The sequence below is a fragment of the Lepidothrix coronata genome, unplaced genomic scaffold, assembly GCF_001604755.1.
Source record: "Lepidothrix coronata isolate B3197 unplaced genomic scaffold, Lepidothrix_coronata-1.0 Scaffold99, whole genome shotgun sequence".
Taxonomy (NCBI): Eukaryota; Metazoa; Chordata; class Aves; order Passeriformes; family Pipridae; genus Lepidothrix; species Lepidothrix coronata.
Genome location: NW_016690279.1, coordinates 3207665 through 3227136, shown reverse-complemented (window position 1 = coordinate 3227136; position 19472 = coordinate 3207665). Strand labels below are relative to the sequence as shown.

General features: G+C 46.7%; 2 protein-coding genes across 4 annotated transcripts; one reads left to right on the top strand and one right to left on the bottom strand.

The window, feature by feature from the left end:
* Positions 1 to 596: 596 nt before the first annotated feature.
* DDX27 (DEAD-box helicase 27) lies at positions 597 to 7354 on the bottom strand. 3 transcript variants are annotated; one of them, XM_017822630.1, is made up of 21 exons: positions 7222 to 7354; positions 7015 to 7149; positions 6831 to 6890; positions 6234 to 6387; positions 5819 to 5865; positions 5575 to 5661; positions 4712 to 4817; positions 4455 to 4628; positions 3994 to 4144; positions 3742 to 3841; positions 3491 to 3632; positions 3263 to 3416; positions 2814 to 3148; positions 2567 to 2673; positions 2303 to 2408; positions 2107 to 2201; positions 1879 to 2005; positions 1543 to 1627; positions 1284 to 1358; positions 949 to 988; positions 597 to 862 (listed from the first exon to the last, which is right to left on the bottom strand). In XM_017822630.1, the coding sequence occupies exons 1-20, from the start codon at positions 7315 to 7317 to the stop codon at positions 973 to 975; spliced, it is 2352 nt and encodes a 783-aa protein (XP_017678119.1). In that variant the 5' UTR covers positions 7318 to 7354; the 3' UTR covers positions 597 to 862; positions 949 to 972. The 3 variants fall into 3 exon arrangements, with proteins under 3 accessions (XP_017678119.1, XP_017678120.1, XP_017678117.1); XM_017822631.1 differs by having other exon boundaries at positions 597 to 988; positions 2814 to 2991; positions 3067 to 3148; positions 7222 to 7353; XM_017822628.1 differs by having other exon boundaries at positions 597 to 988.
* A 70-nt stretch (positions 7355 to 7424) lies between these two features.
* Positions 7425 to 19420, top strand: ZNFX1 (zinc finger NFX1-type containing 1). The gene is given in 14 exon segments (XM_017822627.1): positions 7425 to 7887; positions 8585 to 10504; positions 10507 to 10575; positions 11343 to 11474; positions 11928 to 12076; positions 12257 to 12400; positions 12842 to 12959; positions 13203 to 13456; positions 13567 to 13706; positions 14028 to 14182; positions 14782 to 14927; positions 15294 to 15404; positions 16124 to 16219; positions 16891 to 19420. Coding segments are annotated over 14 exon segments (5928 nt in total). The 5' UTR covers positions 7425 to 7832; the 3' UTR covers positions 19330 to 19420.
* Positions 19421 to 19472: the final 52 nt, after the last annotated feature.

The following is a 19472-nucleotide window of genomic DNA, read 5'->3' as shown; positions in this document are numbered from 1 at the left end:
TGAGGCAAAAAGCTCAATTTGTATAGACAGCTCAGAAACAGTTGGTCTGTGTTCCTTATAGGAATTAAACCATAACATTGAAATTTACCAAGGCTGATGGGGAAAAAAAAAAAAAAGGTTGGGACAGTGGAGGTAGTAAAAATTCCTAGAAAGATTTAACATTTAAATGAAATTAAGTATGGCCTACTGATCAGAATGGTCCCTGCTTTATGCACAATGAACCTGGGTGATTTATGATGTTTTGCATCGAGGCTGCAGTAAACCTGTTTGGTCTTTATAGGAGGATCTGCATTCCTTCTAGTAAAAAGAAAACACCAAAAACCAGGATGAGCAAACCTATCATTATATACAATAAAATACACCAGCCCCCGTTCTGGTTATAGTCTTCCATTTTGCCTCAGCTTAGAGCTGCTTTCATGGGGAGTTAGGAGGAAGCTGCCCACTCTGCCCACCTTGGACATAATAATTCCTTCAGATAGCAGCCTCTTGGAGATTTGTTGTAATTCCTGTGACTGTCACCTCCAAAGCCATCTTTGTAACAGTCTGAAAAACTTTTTTTTTCCTATTACAAGAATAGGCTCTCAACAACAGAAGTCCTTTTCAGCTCTATTAATTAATTGAGATCACAGAAGTATATGAACAAAGCACTGTTCAGTTTTTGCCCTAAAGACAACTTGACTTACATGAACTAAAAGTCTGATAGAAAGATGTAACAGATCCCAGCTCTCAGGTGTTCCAGCTGTGCTATAAAACAGAGTAAACCTCCTAAAAAATATAATTCTTTATTGCATGGGCTGCTACAGATGTTTTAACACAGGGTCTTCAACCAAGTACTGGCAAATATCCCAGAGCTATTCCCGACCTTGAAGAAAACGTTCAACTTTACTGAAGTTGTCTCCTTGCAGTACAAAGAAATCCAGGCTCTGTACAGAGTATGTCTGAAATTACCTGTCTGGTAACTGCCAACAGTTCTTACTTCCTCTTGTACCTGAAAGAGAAGATAATTGAAATGACATTCCCCTCCAGCCCAACTCTCAGTGACAGATGAGGAGCAACACTGAGTATTTTCCAGGTAAAGTATTTTCCCAAGTAGAAGCCTAGGAATGTGCTATTAAAGGCAGTGTCCTTGATTGCCCCCAGACCTGCAGTAGGAAGGTAAGGTACCGTAGAACCAACAAACCTTTTAGCAAGGGCCTTCAAGCAATCACAAGAAGAAGAAAAAAGAAAGCAGGGGAAAAAAAAAAACAACCCAAACTTGAGTAAGAAAGTAAAGGGAGCTATACCTGGACTTGGATTTGAAGTTTCCTCCTTTCCTGCGCTGGGCAATACCCAGACGTTTTCGATCCTCAAACGAAGGGCTTTTGAGAGAAAGGGGAAGGAGGAGAGGTAAGACAGCAAGAACTATATCAAGCACAGTACTTCTCAAAAGAACCCTGCCCACCTTTTCTCCCAGTATCAGTCAAGGTATCCCTGAGAAAGTCCAAAGATGTAAAAATCTCATCTACTAGAGTCTGGACTAAGGTAATACTGCTAAGACCTTACCCGGCACGGTACTGCTTCAGAGCCTTCCTGCTCGTGTTGGTCAGCTCTTCATCAAACACAGACACTTTTTTCTTCTTCTTAGGGCCTAACAGAGACAATATTCAGAACAATGGTTGTAAATGGAAGGCCACAGCATCATCCCAGTCCTCTTGACCACAACAAGTAGCCTAACCATCAGGAAGAGCGATAACTGCTCTCTGCAAACATGCACCCTGGCCAGCACTGGTGGCCATTCCTTCAAAGAGCAATGCCTCCCTCTACACAAACTAGTTTAATTTACCTATTTCTAGCAAAGTAAGTGACATAAGGTAAGTTAGCTGTAAAACAAGTCTCTACCTGCTGGTACTGCTGCTGGTTCCTCTTCTGGCAAGGCTCTGGCTCTCTTTGCTCGGCGATTCCTCTTGGCCAGACGCTCAGCATACATTTGAGATTTCAAGATTTCAAACTGTGACCTTTCCTCTGGCTGAAAGATGTTTAAACGCAAGTTTGCAGTGATGTGAGGTTTTGCTAAGGGAAAACTCTGACAGTCCACCCAGGGTCCCACTTGTCCATAAATGTACTCACAGTCATTTGGGCTTTTTTCTGTGTGTCCTGCATAAATTTCTTCCTTTTCTTTTTCCCCCGCAATGCTAGGTCAAATTCCTGCAGGGCTTTAGCCACTGGAAAGAGAGAGAGAAACAGAATAAAGAACCTCCTAAAGCAGAGAGCAGAGGCCAGTTGCAGCTACAGAATTTAACATGGCAGCAGTGTCATGACTCACATTTCTCCTTCTTCCTCTCTTCACGGGTCTGGAACCAGCTCCGCTCCAAACTCTCACCTCCAGTCTCTTTTTTTCCTGTCTCCAGCTGCTTCTTTGCCTTATTGATCTGAGACAATTTAGGAAAGAGGTGAGCTCACAGTGGATAAAAAATACTTGTCTCTTTCCCTTCTACAGTAAGCAGGTTAAGTACATTTAGGGTAACCTCATTATGGACTATATCTATACTAGATCCTAAAAAAAATTTCCTTAAAAAAAAAAGCTTACCTGGGCCTCTGACTGCTGCATCTCACGTTCCTCACGCTCCAAGCACAGAACTGCATAGATATCTTTCTCTAGATTCTCAATCTTCTCTCGAAATTTTAATATGACATCTGAAAGCAATACCGTGTGAACGTCAGAGGCAGCTCATGTCAAGTCCCTCTTGTTTTTCAGCACCTCTTTCAGCGTCCCCCTGTACCATGATATTCCCTGGGCACTGCTCTCCTGCTTTTTACCTCAGTGAGGTGTGTACCTTGGGGGAGAATTCTGGCCTTCACTGCTGTTTTAGCAGTCTTGACAATATCCTTCAGCATCTTGCGCTCCTCCTCACCCACAAGTGAGACTGAACGCCCAGCCTTGCCTGCTCTGGCTGTCCGACCCACACGATGGACATAGTGTTTGGTGGTGTTGGGCATGGTAAAATTGATAACCTGTAAGAGAAACGGTGTTAGTAGGGAAACAACGTTAAAGGCATCATTAAAAACCTCAGCACTGCAAATACTCACTGTTTTAACACCTTCAATATCAAGTCCACGTGCAGCCACATCTGTAGCTACCAGGATATCAATCTGCTCATCCTTAAAGCGCCTGAGCAGAGAAAGCAAATGCATTAGCAACGCAAGTAGCAATCTGCTTCTGCCCCAAAACTTCCAACTTTGATCTTCTTTTTAGCCTAGGATTGCCAACTAAGCCTGCTAATACCTGAGTGATTCCAGCCGCTGTGCCTGAGAGAGGTTCCCGTGCAGCTCCCCGACCCGCAGCCCCATCAGTCCCAGCAGGATGTGCATCCGGTGAGCCTGCTTCTTGGTCTGGGTGAACAGCATCACGTGATCTCGGAATGTTCGTGTCAGGAGAGCTAAAAGAAAGTCCCCTCAGAATCCTGCTCCGTAGTCACTCAGTGATTCCAGCCTGTCTTTGCCCATCACTAACCTGTTACAATGGCCTCACGGTCCCCCTCTCGGTTGGGTCTGATCCGGATGAATTCCTGCCGCAGGAAAGGCGCAACATCCGTGTTGCTGTTCACAAAAATTCGGACGGGATTTTTCAGGGAAACAGAAGCCAAATCTTTCACCTACAAAAACAGGTTAAGGACAAAAAAGTCCACATGATTTCTGGTAAAAGACCAGGCAAACTCCCATTCAACTTCCTGCCTCAGTACGCTTCTCTGCAGCTTCTCTTACCTCCTCTGTCATTGTGGCAGAGAAAAGCATTGTCTGACGGTGGTGTGAGCACAACCTGATTATTTCCTTCATCTGTTCCTCAAAGTACTCATCCAGCATCCTACATAGGAGAAAACCAGCAAGGTTAAGGCAGCTTCACTGGTCGTAGGTAAGAAACATTACTTAAGGCAGGGCAACAAAGACAGCCCTACAGCCTGGGAAAAGGGAAGGAGAAAACTACCATGTTTTTCCCTGCTGTCCTGCTGACCCTACCTGTCTGCTTCATCCAAAATCAGCACCTCAACACTGCTGAGGTGGAAAGAAGGGCAGTTGTGGAGATGATCAATCAGTCGCCCAGGAGTGGCAATAAGAATGTCTGGCCCAGAGCGCAGAGCTGCTTCCTGAGTCTTCACATCCAGGCCACCTGAAAGAGAGAGAACACGGACTGCTGACCCCCCGAGCAGCTGCAGCAGAGTACAGGGATGCAAACGGCCTGAGGAATGGGAAACAACTCAGATTAAACCACATTCACACATAGAAGTGACCCCACATCTTCTTTCTCAGACACCAACAAACAAGTACAGCACAATATTGGAAAGTGAGATGTTAAACCACAACATATCTACTAGAAGCATAATAACTGTACAGCCTCCAGTTTCACAACACAGAATTCCCAGTTCCCTATAGTGGTTTACAGTGAGCTGTACAGTTCACATAAACAACTTAATACTCACCTACTGCAAGGCAAGTTGTGACACTGCTGAACTGTGCCAGCTGTTTTGTGACAGAGTGCACCTGAATACCCAGTTCTCGTGTTGGCACAAGAACCAAAACACGTGTTATTGGAGCCTGACGAGGTTTGTAAATCAGGCGCTCAAGGACAGGCAAGATGAAGGCAGCTGTTTTACCTAAAGAAAAAAATTAAAAAGAATTACCAATTATTGTGAATAGCTGATTCTCCACGGTTCTGGTGCCCTGCTCAAGCCCCTACCTGTCCCAGTGGCAGCACAGGCACAAATATCCTTTCCCAGAAGACCCACTGGGATACAAGCCTTCTGAATTGGAGTTGGTTGCTTGAAACCGAGAGCTGTGATTGCCTACAAAGGAGATACAGCAATTAAACTCTGTCTCTTGTATGGCCACACCTGGAGTACTGTGTCCAACCCTGGGCTCCTGAGTATACGAGACACAGACATGCTGGAGAGAGAGACCAGCAAAGGGCCACAAAGATTATGAAGGGCCTGGGAGCACCTCACACACAGGGAAAGGCTGACAGAGCTGGGACTGTTCGGCCTGAAGAAGAAAAGACTTGTCAATGTATATAAATACCTGACAGGAGGGTGGAAAGAAGATGAAACCAGGCTCTTTTCAGTGGTGCCCAGGGATGGGACCAGAGGCAATGGGCACAAACTCAAACACAGGAGGTTCCCTCTGAACACCAAGAATTACTTTTCCCCATGAGGGTGACTGAGCCCTGGCACAGGGTGCCCAGAGAGGTTGTGCAGTCTCCATCCTTGGAGAAATTCAAAGGCATCTGGACACGTTCCTGGGCAGCAGCTCTGGGTGGTCCTGCTTGAGCAGGGGCTTGGACAAGATGACCTCAGGGGCCCCTTCCAACCTCAACCATTCTGTGATAAGTCTAGCTCAAGGTAGCATTGACACGTTGCAAATCAAATAACAGTTTCCATTAATTTGTAACAACGGCTCCTAAAAGACTATCACACTAGCTCCCACGTAATTTCCTTTTCAGAGTGGTTGCAAGGAGAAGAGGAATTTGAAAGTTCTAATTGGTGGAGGAAATGCTGTACAACTTTCTTCAGAGTCATGTATATAACAAATAAATTAGGTAAATACCTTTAGCAAAGGTCGTGAAAGATTCATGTCCTGGAATGACAAGTTATCATCATATTGAGATGCATCTTCAAAAAAGCTCTCTGCTTCCTAGAAACAGGAACAACAACAAAACTGAAACAACACAGGCAGCAACATAACATCTTATCATAGGGCTCTGGGCTGATTTTTTAGCTACAGTTTGTTAACCAAAGCAAATTCCTCCACAAGAAACGCTGGAGGAATTTTACTACTGTCCAACACTTACCACTTGTCCCTTTTTTGATTTCCTCCGTTCCTTCACTTTGACCTTATCTGCAGAGGAAGAGAAATGTGACAGATACTAACAAGCACACCTAAACACATAACAAGATATTGTGACTATCTTCATCTCATACTTTTTGCTCTGAGCTATTGAGAAGCCTCAGAAACAAGTAGAGGCATGCAATGGAGTAAAAATGCCAAGTAATTATCCTTCCTAAGGGATGAGTTCAATTAAAGTACTATGGCTACCATTCAAATTAGGCTTGATTAAAATCAGAAGGAATGTTGCAGAAGGAAGACAACAAAATATAAAAGGTTCTTGCCCACTCCCAGCAAGGCTTCACTACAGAGTTTTCTCCAGTGAGCCCACAGTCTGTCAGACTCTTGCTCCTGACCATTGCTCTGTGTACTGCTAATACCTGCTTTTGTGAAGATACTTTCATCATCCAGTGAATACTCAGACTCCACATCTTCGTCATCCCTACTGAAGTCCTCACATTCCCTCTTTGTGGTTTGATTATCCTCAGCCTCCGCATCTTCATCTCTCGCTTTTGTTTGTTTAGCTTCCCTTTCCTAAAAAAAGATTTAAAAATAGAAAAGCTTTCAAAATAAAGGGTAAAAAAGGAACTTCAATTCTTTGTGAGCTTGTATTCCTTGTTACAGAATCGGGGAATAATTTAGGCTGGAAATGACCTCTGACATCCATGGAGTCCAACCTATGACTGAACACCAACATGGCAACTAGACCATGGCATTCAATGCCATGTCCAGTCTTTTCTTAAACACTTCCAGGGATGGTGACTTGTTATTACAAGCCCATTCACAGATCCATGGTTTTGCCTAACTTCAACCATTAATAATTCTGCATCCTTATCAGTTCAGCAACACATCATGTGTGGCTGCAAACCCAGCCAAGGTGATGAGCTGCACCTGGAGCCCTGTGCCTCAGGATGCTCTTGGAGGGAAGGAATGGCCAAACACATACCAGTCTTTTCAGTAACGAGAAAGACCCTGACCTGGAGCTTCCTTTTCTGTCTCACTTTCTCAATCTTCTCATCCAGCGTCGTAGCTGCTCTCTAGGCAGAAAATCACAGAGGGGAGCTGTAAGAGGAGCCCAGGAGAGCACTGGGCGCTGTGGCCCCTGGCACTGCCGGTGCCCCGGCACTGCACCAAGCTCCATCCCGGCCCCCCAGCGCTCACCTTGCCGCGGAGCTGCCGCAGCGCCGCCGCCCAGGCGTCCTCCCCGCCGGCCTCCGCCTCCCCGAACACGAACGCGGCGCTGAAGTCCCCGCTCCTGTGGCCCCGCCGCCTGGGGCCCGGCACCCGGCACAGCTCCTGCGGGAACACCCGTGAGCCACGAGCCGGCCGGGCCGCGCCCGCCCGCGCCCCGAGCCCGCCCAGCCTCACCTCCTCATCCGCGGAGTCGTCAGACTCGGGCTCCTCGGGCACCGCGTCCCCCTCGGCGATGGTGCCCACCAGGCCCAGGCTCTCCAGCGTGGCCATGGCCGTGCCCCGGAGCGCCGCGGGACACGCGTGCGCGGGGCCGGGCCGGGCTTGGGGCCGGGCTTGAGGGCCTGGGCCGGGCTTGGGGCCGGGTTTAGGGGCGGGAGGGCAGAGCCGGGAAGAGAGTAGGAGGGCAGAGCCGGGAAAGAAAAACGAAAGCGGCGGCGCTGGGCGCGGCCGTGGGTGGGGGGCGGGCTGCCTTTCCCTTCTCCTTCTCTCCCCTTTCCCTCCCCTTCCCGCGGGAGGGCCGCCGTGTGGGGGGCCGGTGACCAGCGGTACGGGGCGGGGGCTCTGCCCGGCGAGGCCGGGAGCGGGGCGGGACTTGCGGGGAACTGGAAAGTGAAACTTTGCGGGGAGCTGAGAAGGGAAGCTCCGCTGGGCTTGGGGGCGGCTCCCGGGCTGATCGGGGAGCGCAGCGCAGCGCTGCCCGTGTGCGGGGGGCAGGAGCGCCCCGGCCCCACTGCCTTGGGGCCAGAGAGCTGGAGCGGAGCCCCGAGCGGTCCCCGGGCCGGGCGATGGAGGGTTCTGAGCAGGAGCCTTCCTCTCGGCGGCCCCGAGGTGGGGCGACAGGTGAGGGTCGCTCAGGGCAGGAGGGGTGGTGCTGGTACAGGGGGATCCGCTGCTCCCCTCTTGTGTTCGGCGAAATCTTCTAAATTTCTAAGTCTTCTAAATGCTAAATTTCAGCATTTCCTTGTTCGCCCCTGGAGCCCGTTTCGGGAAGTGATGTGGCGATGTGTTGTAGCAACTTCTTGCTAATTGTTTCTGTTCCCGTTCGGTGCTTCCCTGAGCATTCTTTGGGGAGCCTGGCGAAGGATCTGTGGGCTGTGCTTCCCACTGCTCCCAGAAGCTGGACTTTGTCTGGAAGCTCCATGTTTTAAATGTACTATATACCGTCAGTTCAAGTCAGCTGCCTCTGTCATTATTTCAGTGATGACTAAGTCCTGAGGAAATGCTGTCCTGTGCAGGAATCTTCATCTTTGGCCTTTCTTAATTCTGCTTTCAGTTCTCTGAAAACAGTTTTCTTAGTGTCTTCATAGCTCAAGTGAACTCTATGCATGGCATCGTCTTTAGCAGTCATAAAAAGGGGTACAAAGGAGGCAACAATTTGAAAGTCTGTGTGCAAATATAATAGTAGCTTTTTAACTTTATGTTAAATGTTCAAAGTATGCTGACTCTCAGGTCAATATGCTCATGCATCTGTGTTGGGAGGCAGGTTAATGTGGTTGATTGATAATTAAGCAGTGTCTTTTTTTTTTCTTTTTTTAAGGACGTGCATTTGATGGGAACACTGGCTTTATAAGAATAGGCAGATACAGAACAAATAATGTAGCAGGCCAGGCAGCTCAGTTAGGGGAAAGCTCCCAAGACAGTAATTATAATCCTCTACGTGGGCAAAGAGAGGAGAGATTTCGTGGTTGGACTTCAAGGGTTCCTCAATCAAACAAGGATCCAATCAAACTAAGAATCCAAAGTGAACAGGCCAACAGTGAAGCCACAGGATTCAGGAGTAAACAGGAGAATGAGGAAAGGAGAAAGAGATATCAACTTGGACAAGCACATGAGAAGACCAGAGGACCCTGGAATGAGCAAGAAAATCATGGCAGGGGAAGGAGGTATCAGGACGGACAAGCATATGAGAGGGCCAGGGGACCTTGGAATGAGCAAGAAAATGAAGGCAGGGGAAAGAGGTATCAAGGTGGACAAGCTCAGGAAGGAGCTAGAGGGCTGAGGAATGCATGGGAAAATGAAGGTAGCAGAAGGAGGATGCAACCTCGTGAGAATCCTCATTTCTCCCAGAATGCTACCCCCCGTGGTGCCCACCTCAGTGGGCAGCCTCGGCAACCCAAAAGAATTGGCTATAAGTTCCTGGAAAGTCTCCTTGAGAAAGACCCCTCAGAAGTTGTCATCACGCTTGCTTCCCATTCGGGTTTGAAGGAACTTCTTTCCCAAACAGCTATGAAACCCAGTTTCCTTCAGCTCATTTGCCAGGTCCTTCGGAAAGCATGCAGCTCCCGAATGGATAGACAGAGTATCCAACAGCTTCTTGGAGTGGTGAAGGAGTCCGACTTTCTCAGGGTCTGTCTGCCACAGTATGTGTCTGACATGGTAACAGAAGTAGTTCCTGCTGTACGGCAAGAGTACCCTGTGCATATTAGCAACATCATTTCACTTCTTCAGGACCTGATCAGTATTTTCCCAGCCAGCTCTGTGCAGAAAGTCTCCATTCTCTTGACAGTCTTGCCAGCATCCATAAATGCCCTGAGAGCTTCTGGTGTGGACATCACAGAAGAGACAGAAAAGAACCTCAATAAAGTCCAGATGCTCATGCAGCATCTGCAGGAGAAGAAACGTGAAGGCACACTGAGGGCTGATAACTGTACCTTTATGCAGCCTCAGATTGATGGTCAAGAAGAAAACTATCGTACCATAGCCATTTATCCAACGCATAATGAGGTACACGGTAAAGAGAAACCCTTTCTACGTCCCAATATTGTTTCTGGAAGATACGAGAGCACCAGCATTTATCTTGACACCCATTTTCGGCTTTTGAGAGAAGACTTTGTAAGGCCTTTAAGGGAAGGTATCCTGGAGCTTTTGCAGAGCTTTGAGGACAGAGGTTTGAGACAGAAGAAATTTGATGATATCAGGATCTATTTTGACACACACATTATTGCCCCACGATGTGCCTCGACTGGTATTGTGTACAAGGTCCAGTTTGACATAAAACCATTGAAGTTTGTACAGTGGCAGAATTCTAAACGATTGCTATATGGATCCCTGGTCTGCATGTCCAAAGATCACTTTGAAACATTCCTTTTTGCTGCTGTTTCTAACCGTGATGCTGCAGAACTTGCCAATGGGATTGTGGAGCTCTGTTTTGATGCACAGAGCCAGGCACTGCTGGCAGAGATTCAGCCCTCAGACTCCTTCCTCATGGTAGAGACAACTGCCTACTTTGAGGCCTATCGGCATGTGTTAGAAGGGTTGCAGGAAATGCAGGAAGAAGATGTCCCATTCCAGAAGTACATTGTGGAATGTGATGCAGAGGTGAAGAAACCAGCATACCTGACAGCGGATACTGTCTACAACTTGGCACCCTTGGTGGAGACATCAGATAAAGAGATGTGCCCTCATAGTTTGAAAAGTGTCCACATTCTAGATCCCAAGCAGTGGCTTTCAATGGAAGCCTTCAGATGCAGGCATTGAATCTTGCACTCACCAAGGAGCTGGCTATTATTCAAGGACCTCCTGGGACTGGTGAGAAATATTTGCTTAAAGTCTCTGTAATTTAAGGTGTTCTCCTTGATTCCTCCATTTAGGGAGATTAACTTCAGAGAAAGCCATCTGTACTGTCTCCAAAGCTTTAGTCCTGTGCCTAATCAATATTTGAGGGGCCCAGTTAGTGTGAGCTGTGGAGACAGGTAATATCCTCAAATACTTTATCTGATTTTGCTCATTGCCCATCTGGATGTAAGTGGACCCCAATTGCACTGTTGGTTCTGCCTGTGTAATGGGGTGAAAAACATTTTCAATCCCCTTTGAGAACATGGTACCTCTTGCTGTGCAGCCCTCTATTTGTCTTCACAGCATGTTAGAGCATTGGGAGTGTTCAGCCATGAACCCATGTGTGAATAAAGTATTACAAGATTAACTGTAATTCTTTTAAATGGTACCTGAATTCGACAAGCACTAGAGCTTGCATTCCACTAGCGTGTGGATGTTTCATGTGCAGCCAAATATCATGTATGAAGCTGTTTTCAGAGCGGGCTGGGGGATGCAGTGGCAGAGAAAACCCTGTGTCCAGATCTTGTGTGTTATCCAAAAGACAACATTCTTGCAGCTACAGACCGGAAAGTCATTTTCATGCTGCTTTCTTTACATTTTGTAAGCTAGTTACTCCTGGGGTCATTCCTCTTGGTACAGACCAGATTGGCAGCCTAGAAGGGAGTCTTGTATCTATTTTTGATGATTTCTCTGTTTCAAGGGGTAGATAACCCTTTTCTGATTCTGAACTTGTTTTGCAGGGAAGACTTACGTGGGTTTGAAGATTGTTCAGGCTCTTTTGACTAATAAGCCTGTGTGGCAAAGAACCTTCCAGAAGTCTCCCATCCTTATAGTCTGCTACACTAACCATGCACTGGATCAGTTCCTAGAAGGTAAGAGTACCTGCAAATAGGGTGGAAGGTCAGGTAGAATCATAGAGTGGTTTGGGTTGGAAGGACCTTAAAGATCATCTAGTTCCAATCCTCCTGCCATGGGCAGGTCCATTAGATCAGGTTGCTCCAAGTTCCAACCAGCCTGGCCTTGAACACCTCCAGAGATGGGGCATCCACAGCTTCTCTGGGCAACCTGCTATTAGAACCTATAATTGTAAATTATACTACAGCTCCTAGTCTGTGCATCTTATGGCAGGATAACCTGCCCGTTTGCTTTGGTTATTTTTTTGTGATCATTGAGTTTTTTCATGACCTCATTAATACAAAGTAAAAAACCACTCGGACCAATCCACTGTAGCATTTGCAGTCAAGGGGTGTTTTCTCTGTCTCTTGTCCTGCTGCAGGAAACAGAGCTTGCCTTTTTAAGTACTAATATTTCTCTTTCATTGACAGGAATATACTCATTCCAAAGAAGCGGGATAGTGCGTGTGGGGGGAAGGAGTAGCAGTGTGGTCCTGCAGCGATTCACCTTGAAGGAGCTGAGGAAGGACTGTGACTTCAGATACGACTTTCCAGGGCACCTCCACAGAGCCCACGCGAATGTATGTGCAGGGCTCACTGGAGATGATGGACTGGGTTGCACTGGAGGAGATAACTAAACCTCCTGCACACCTGGGCTTTCACCCGCGTTACGCTGAAGTCGGTCTCTCAGTTCTTCTGTCAGTTCCTTGTCCTGCTGTTTCTGAACTTGACGCTGCCTCCCTTCTCTTTCTTCTGCTCAGATAACCGGTGAGATGGTACTGGTTGAGGAGGAACTCCAAGAACAAGCAGAGCAGCTGGAATGCACAACCTACGGAGTTCTGCATGAGCGCTTCCTGGAGCACTACATTGAGCCCCAGCACTGGGACAGTCTGATGAAGGGTCGGGTAAGAGAGGTCCCTTTCTTCTGAGTAAAGCAGTCCTAGTGTATGCTTACTGTCCTTTCTGCTAATGAGTCTGAGGTTCCCCAAGCACTCATCCTTTTAGCTTCACTTGGCTCACTAGGAAAGTGAGGGAGTGAATAGCAAGCTGTGCCAAATGACAGTAGTCTAGACCAGGCAGGGCAAGCAGGGGCTTTGAATTTTTCTCCTTTAAACGGCAGAGATTCTAAGTGATCTTTATCAGCATACAAATACAAGTGTCCATGTGAAAGTTTCTTAAACTGAAGCGGAGAAGGGGTGCTTTTTCTGGAGATCTGGGGCTGCTTGGCCTTTGAAGGGTCTCTCAGAGCTACTTGTCCTAGTTGCCTGCTGCAAGGTGCTGCTTTGGCATCATCCTAAGACTCTGAAGTGCAATAGGCCTGGCTGACTTGACTTTCCTTATATTAGGATGAAAAGGAGTTTTACTACAATGGTTCACAGTACTCAGTGATTCTGGAGTGGCTGGGCCTTGGTGCATCTGTCTTTACCCAGAATGCTGAAGAGAATATATGGGCTGAAAATCCAGGTAAAAACCCAAACAAACTAAACACCAAAAAGACACCCACCCCACCCCCATCCTCTCTACAGGTGTGTTTGCCTAAGCAATGCATGTGTGCCAGAAAAGAGTCACTGCTACTTAACAGGCACAGAACAATTTGTTACTGTAAGGGAGTGGAAAGATTAACCCTGATTTTCACATAGTGACTGCTGCACTGTGATTCTGCTAGAGTGGCTGTGGCTTACTGCATGTGACTGGTGATTCTCACAGGTGGTCAGCAGGAGAGAGAGGAGGAGTGGGAAGGTGAAGCAGAAGAGGAGGAGCTTTTGAAGATCCCGGAGATGGCTGATCTGATTGAAGCTGAGAGAATGATTGAGGATGAGAAGGCAGCAAAGCCTTGGAGGAGGAAGGAGGAGGAAGATCACAGAGCTGTTCACAGACTAGCCAGTGTGATGTTGGCTATGAAGCTGGAGGACCAGGAAGAAGGAACACCTCAACCACTACAGGAGACCATGCAGTGGGAGGTAACTGCCTGCGTTAGCATGGTCTGGCTCTGCTTGACTGTGTAAAGAATAACATGGGGAGGCTAATACAGAAGAATCTTTGTACTGTAACTGCTTATTTTTTTCTGCAGATAACTGCTGGCCAGAGGAGGAAAATTAAACAGAAGATGAAGGCTGAGCTACGTAAGCAGAATGCAATGTCAGAGTCAGAGGCCAAGGCTATTCAGGATCTGTGGCAACTTGACCTGAACTCCCGCTGGAGGCTTTACAGGTGACAAAGCTATTATGCAGGGTCTGTCAGGCAAGTGTTTCCTAGGATCATTCCAGTTTGCAAACTCTCTGTCAAGCCACAATGTTTCTGTCCATATCTGTTCAGCTCCTTGTCTGAACATGCTTGTTCTTACTTTCCCTGTACTGCACAGGCAGTGATGTCATCCCCTCTGCGTGTGTGTGCGTGTTCAGGACTAAGTACAGATAGTAATAACCTGTTGCCCAAAAGACATGGGGGGAGTTTTGAACTGAATCCACTCAGAAGTTCTGGATCTCCATCCTGTTTTCCTTGCTCTGTGTGATAATGGCTCTTTCTTCTCAGGCTTTGGCTGCAGACTTACCAGCGTTACATTCGACAGAAGATTCTGGACTGTGAACTGCAGTATCAGGCGGCAGCAGAAAGGCTGAAAGAACTGAAGCTTCAGGAAGATCTCTGCATTCTCAAGGACGCCAAAATTGTGGGGATGACAACTACAGGTGCACAGCAGTTGGGAAGCAAACCAGTATTGCACTGCTTCCAGTAATGTTGCCAAAAGATTAGTATCATGTGCTGCTTCACTGCCTGGGTCAGATGCATTAGGCCTTTGCAAATGTGGCTGTTGTGAGAGTTGTCAGTTAGTGGCATGAGCAGTTTCTGTGCACTCTTGCACTCCCCTCATCTCAAGCAGCATTATTCTAATAGAAATGCACCACTTGTCCTGAGTAAGGCACAGCTAATATCTGCACTGCTATCCCCACAGCACCCTCTGGTGATGATAGTGTTAAGGTCATTGTAGTATGTCCCTTTGGAGAGACAATTTAAGGTTTATTTATGTGTGTAGATCAATGTATTGAGTGTATCTTATGTCTGAAGAAAGCACTGAAAAAGGGTCAAGGCAGGCATAGGACTGATCCCCACTTGCCTTCACTTCGAATCAAAGCCATCCCTGGTGTGGTGCTGTTTTAGAATTTAAAAAGCTGAGTCCTGAAAATGAGGAATCTTGGGAAGAATACAGTCTTTTCTGGGACGCAGTCTATTCCTCTCCCTGAAAACTCTTGCATATAATTATATTCTACTACTGTTTGTCTTTGCTTAGGTGCTGCCAAATACCGACAGATCTTGCAAAAAGTAGAGCCACAAATTGTCATTGTAGAAGAGGCAGCAGAGGTGCTCGAGGCTCACACCATTACTACTCTGAGTAAAGCTTGCCAGCACCTCATCCTCATTGGAGATCACCAGCAGGTAACTTTCATGACTAATGCCTCTAACTGCTGTGCAAATGAACTACAATCTTTTAACCAAACACCATGTGGGAAAGGTTGCCAAGACTCGTTGCTCCCCAGTTTCCACAGATATCACAGGTCCTGTCTCCTGTAGTTTTGGAGTAGAGCTCCTGTGGGATTGGTCTTTTAGTATATTTGATACAATTTTATATGTGCTTCAATTGTGACTGTATCTAACTTTGATATTTAGCACTTCTGCAAGAATCCAGTTTCTGGATTCCCCCCCTAGTGGGGGACCAATGACAGAAAATGAGATAAGTGAAAAAATTGTACTAACACATAGGAAAAGTGCTTAAAGATGGACCTCCTATCCCTTCTCTTTCAGTTGCAGCCTAGTGCAAATGTATATGACCTGGCCAAGAACTTCAATCTGGAAATCTCTCTCTTTGAACGGCTGATCAAAGTGGATTTCCCCTTTGTCTGTCTGAAATACCAAGTAAGGAAGAGCTGTAAAAAAACTCCATTGCATTTGCATTTATGTTGTTTTAAGTTTGTAATACACTTAAGTTTATATTTCTATTCTCAGAGAAGCCTAAAAGAAAAGAATGTACTATTTAATTTCTGAGAAGAATGGTAGGAGCCGTCAAACTGCCACAACCAGTGTTCCAGTATATTTCCAATTATTCATGTTGTCCACAGCATTGTAGTTTCCATATGTTTTAGTGCAAAGAAAATGGCTTATTGTGGCATCTGAAACTTCCAGAACTTTGGAGAGTGACAGCACAATTCTTTTCAGGCTGCTTCCTGATATTTATAGCCAAATTTCTATAATCATCTATGTTGGTTCCTGGAGATGTTAATTCTACCACCAGCAGTCCTGTATTAAAACTACCTAGTAGTGGTTAGGGTGAAGTGCTGGCTTTTGTTATCTATAATAAGTGTTCTTAGATTTGCCCTGAAAGCAGCACTCTTGTACAACAACCTTACCAAGTGATTGCCTTGAAGATGTTCTGCCATTACTGCTCCTGAAGGTGATGGTGGTGTCAGCAATGGGGTAGGGGAGAGCAGGGACTGGGAAGTGCTCCCTTCTTGCCTCTTACTGCAAAGTCATCCTTGTGTTGTATTCAGCCACAGTCTGTACAGTGGAACAACAGAATATTGCCAGTGAAATATGGTGCTCCTTCCTCAAGACTGATAAAGCTCTTTGTGTTTCAGCACCGCATGCGTCCTGAAATTGCCCAACTTATCAGTCCTCATATATACCAGGAGCTGGAGAACCATCCCTCTGTCCTGAAATATGAGAACATAAAAGTGAGTTTTCAGAAATCCAAAAAATTGCTTTTGTCCCCTGTTACAGGCTAAAGGAGTTTCTGTAAAATACAGTGCCCAAGGATTTCAAATTCTTAGCTCAAATACACTTACTGAAATTTATATCCAAATCAAGGAAATGTGTGATATAGAATCAGGTAAGGAATTTGTAGTTCTTCTGGGATTAGTGATGGTGGACACTGGAAATGGATCCAGTACTGATGACTTTAAAAGAAAAAGAGTGAACAAAAGAATTGTAGGAGATTGAAAGCTACATATACACAATATGTGAAACTGCAAGGTAAAATAGGTGACTTGATTATTGGAACCCTCCTTTCTTGGGTTCTCTGGACATTTTACCAATAAACAACATGTGCAAACAGGATGTATTCAGCTTACAAATATAAACTAATCACTTGTTGTCTAACATGCACAATAAATGATTTAGTCAAACGTATTAAAAAGCCAAATAAACCCCGCTCCAAAATCTAACCAAACAAAAACCCAACAAACAACAAAAATGCCACCTAAAACACACAACAACTTAGGAGACCACAAATTTTACCCCATTTCTCCTATAAGAAGCTATTCTGGAGAATCTTGTGGTTCCATCTGGAAACAGCCTAGGGGGACAGAAGCTAGAATTCTCTTTGACATCCTTTCTCTTGTTTCAGGGCGTCTCATCTAACCTCTTCTTTGTGGAACATGATTTTCCTGAGCAAGAGATCCAGGAAGGGAAAAGCCACCAGAACCCACACGAGGCCCAGTTTGTAGTGGAACTGTGCAAATACTTCTTGAACCAGGATTATCAACCTTCTCAGATCACCATTCTCACTACTTACACTGGACAGCTTTTCTGTCTGCGTAAGCTCATGCCAGCAAAGATCTTTAAAGATGTAAAGGTTCACGTAGTAGATAAATACCAGGGGGAGGAGAATGATATTATTTTGCTGTCACTGGTGCGGAGCAACAAAGAGGGGAGAATTGGGTTCTTGCAGATTCCTAATCGGGTATGTGTAGCATTATCCAGAGCTAAGAAAGGGCTGTATTGTATTGGAAACATGAGAATGCTTGGCAAGGTTCCTCTCTGGAGCAAGATCATTCACACCCTTCGGGAGAAAGATCACATTGGCCACTCACTGATGCTTTGCTGTCAAAACCACCCGGAAACCAAGACACTGGTATCTACAGCTGCAGACTTCAGCCAAGTCCCGGAGGGAGGCTGTAATCGTCCCTGTGAGTTTAGATTGAATTGTGGACATGTTTGCACAAGGGCATGTCACCCCTATGACATGGACCACAAACAGTTCCGGTGTCTGAAGCCTTGTCAAAAGGTGCTTTGTGCAGATGGGCACCGCTGCCCACAGCTGTGTTATATACCCTGTGGACGATGTCTCGTGAAGGTAGAGAAAACTATTTCTAAGTGTGGCCACAGGCAGATGGTGCCCTGCTCTACTCCAGAGAGTGAATTTATATGCCAAGAAAACTGCCAGAAAAGGTTGAACTGTGGACACAAATGCAACAATTTCTGTGGGCAGGAATGCACGAACCAGTGTCCTGAGCAGGTCACAGCCACACTGAAATGTGGCCACAAGCAGCCAGTTGCATGCTGGATCGCTGAGAGGGAAGAGAGGCAACCTGGGATGGCTGTGAAATGTTCTACTAAGTGTTCTGTCACACTGGCATGTGGTCATGCATGTTCAGGTTCCTGTTATGATTGCTTTGGAGGAAGATTTCATAGGGCATGTAACAAGACATGCAAGCGCATCTTGATCTGCTCTCACCAGTGTCAGGAGCCCTGTACTACAGAATGCCCTCCCTGTCAGCTGAAATGTGAGAACTACTGTGTTCACAGTAAGTGTAACAAGAAATGTGGTGAAAACTGTGCTCCTTGTGCTGAGCCGTGTGAGTGGCAGTGCCAGCACTACCAGTGTACCAACCTTTGCTTTGAGCCGTGCAATAGGCCTCGCTGCAATGTGCCATGTCCTAAGCTACTGCGCTGTGGTCATCCCTGTGCTGGATTCTGTGGAGAGCCCTGCCCAAAGAAGTGCCTTGTTTGTGACCACGAAGAACTCACTCAGATCTTTTTTGGCTTTGAGGACGACCCAGATGCTCGATTTGTACAGCTCGAAGACTGCGGCCATATCTTTGAGTCCCAAGGCCTTGACCATTATATGGATGAAGACGATGATGTGGTCAAGCTGAAGGTATGCCCTTTGTGTCAAAAAGCCATCAGAAAGAACCTGAGATATGGCACCAGGGTGAAAAGGCAGGTGGATGAGATAGAACGGGTGAAACAGAAAATTAATGGCTCAGTACAGGAAATTGAGTCTAGCAGACAAAGACTGAAGGCTGCACTGGCAGGGAATGATGTTCTGAAGAATAATCTAGTGGAGAAGTACCTTATGCTGAAATTTATGCTGGAAGCTTCTGATCTGTCCACAAAGAGAATTGGATTAATTGAGAACCAGCTTAACTTCTACGAACGTATAGCAGACCTAACAGATTCTATGAGCAAAATTGCTGAAAGTGAGCAGCAAGGGCTGAGAATGCGCCTCCGTGAAGTCCATTCGTGGCTGGTTAAGCAACGCATCAGTTTTACAGAACAGGAGCTCTCTGACCTGCAGTCTGAGATCCAGAGACTGACTTATTTGCTGAACCTCTTGGCAAGGTGCAACCTTCCGAGTAGGATGATCTCCCCAGAGCTGGCAGCAAAGATCGCCAGTGCACGTGAGATCCTGGAAGGGACAAAGAAATTCACAGAGGAGGATGAGGCTGCAGTGAAGGCTCACATGAAGAACATCAGCAGTGCCTTGCCTGTGTCAGGCCTGGGGATTTCTGAAGCTGAGCGGGTGGAGATTGTCAAAGCTGTTGGCTGTCCCCGTGGCCACTGGTTCAAGTGCAAAAATGGACATATCTACGTGATTGGGGAGTGTGGGGGGGCAATGGAAAAGAGTAAGTGCCCTGAGTGCCATGAAGTCATCGGGGGCACAAACCACGCCCTGGACAGCAGCAACAGGCTGGCCCCTGAGATGGACGGTGCGACCCACGCAGCCTGGTCCGATGTAGCCAACAACATGCTCAACTTCGAGGAACTCCGCCGGCTGATGTAGAGGGGCGTGAGCCCCCGTTCCTATCATAGCCACGCACACCCCGGCACACCCCGCTGCCTCCGCGCTTCCTCCCTCACTAATAAACTGCTTCGATGCAACCTGGCTCGGTCCTTGTCTGTCGGGGCCGGGGCGGGGCCGCGGGA

Coding starts and splice junctions, on each gene's coding strand:
- DDX27 (XM_017822628.1), bottom strand. CDS start 7,317: ATGGCCACGCTGGAGAGCCTGGGCCTGGTGGGCACCATCGCCGAGGGG. Junction 6,388..6,830: donor GACAGAAAAGGAAGCTCCAG/GTCAGGGTCTTT, acceptor ATCTTTTTTTAG/GAAAGGGAAGCTAAACAAAC. Junction 3,633..3,741: donor CTGCCACAATGACAGAGGAG/GTAAGAGAAGCT, acceptor CTGTTTTTGTAG/GTGAAAGATTTGGCTTCTGT.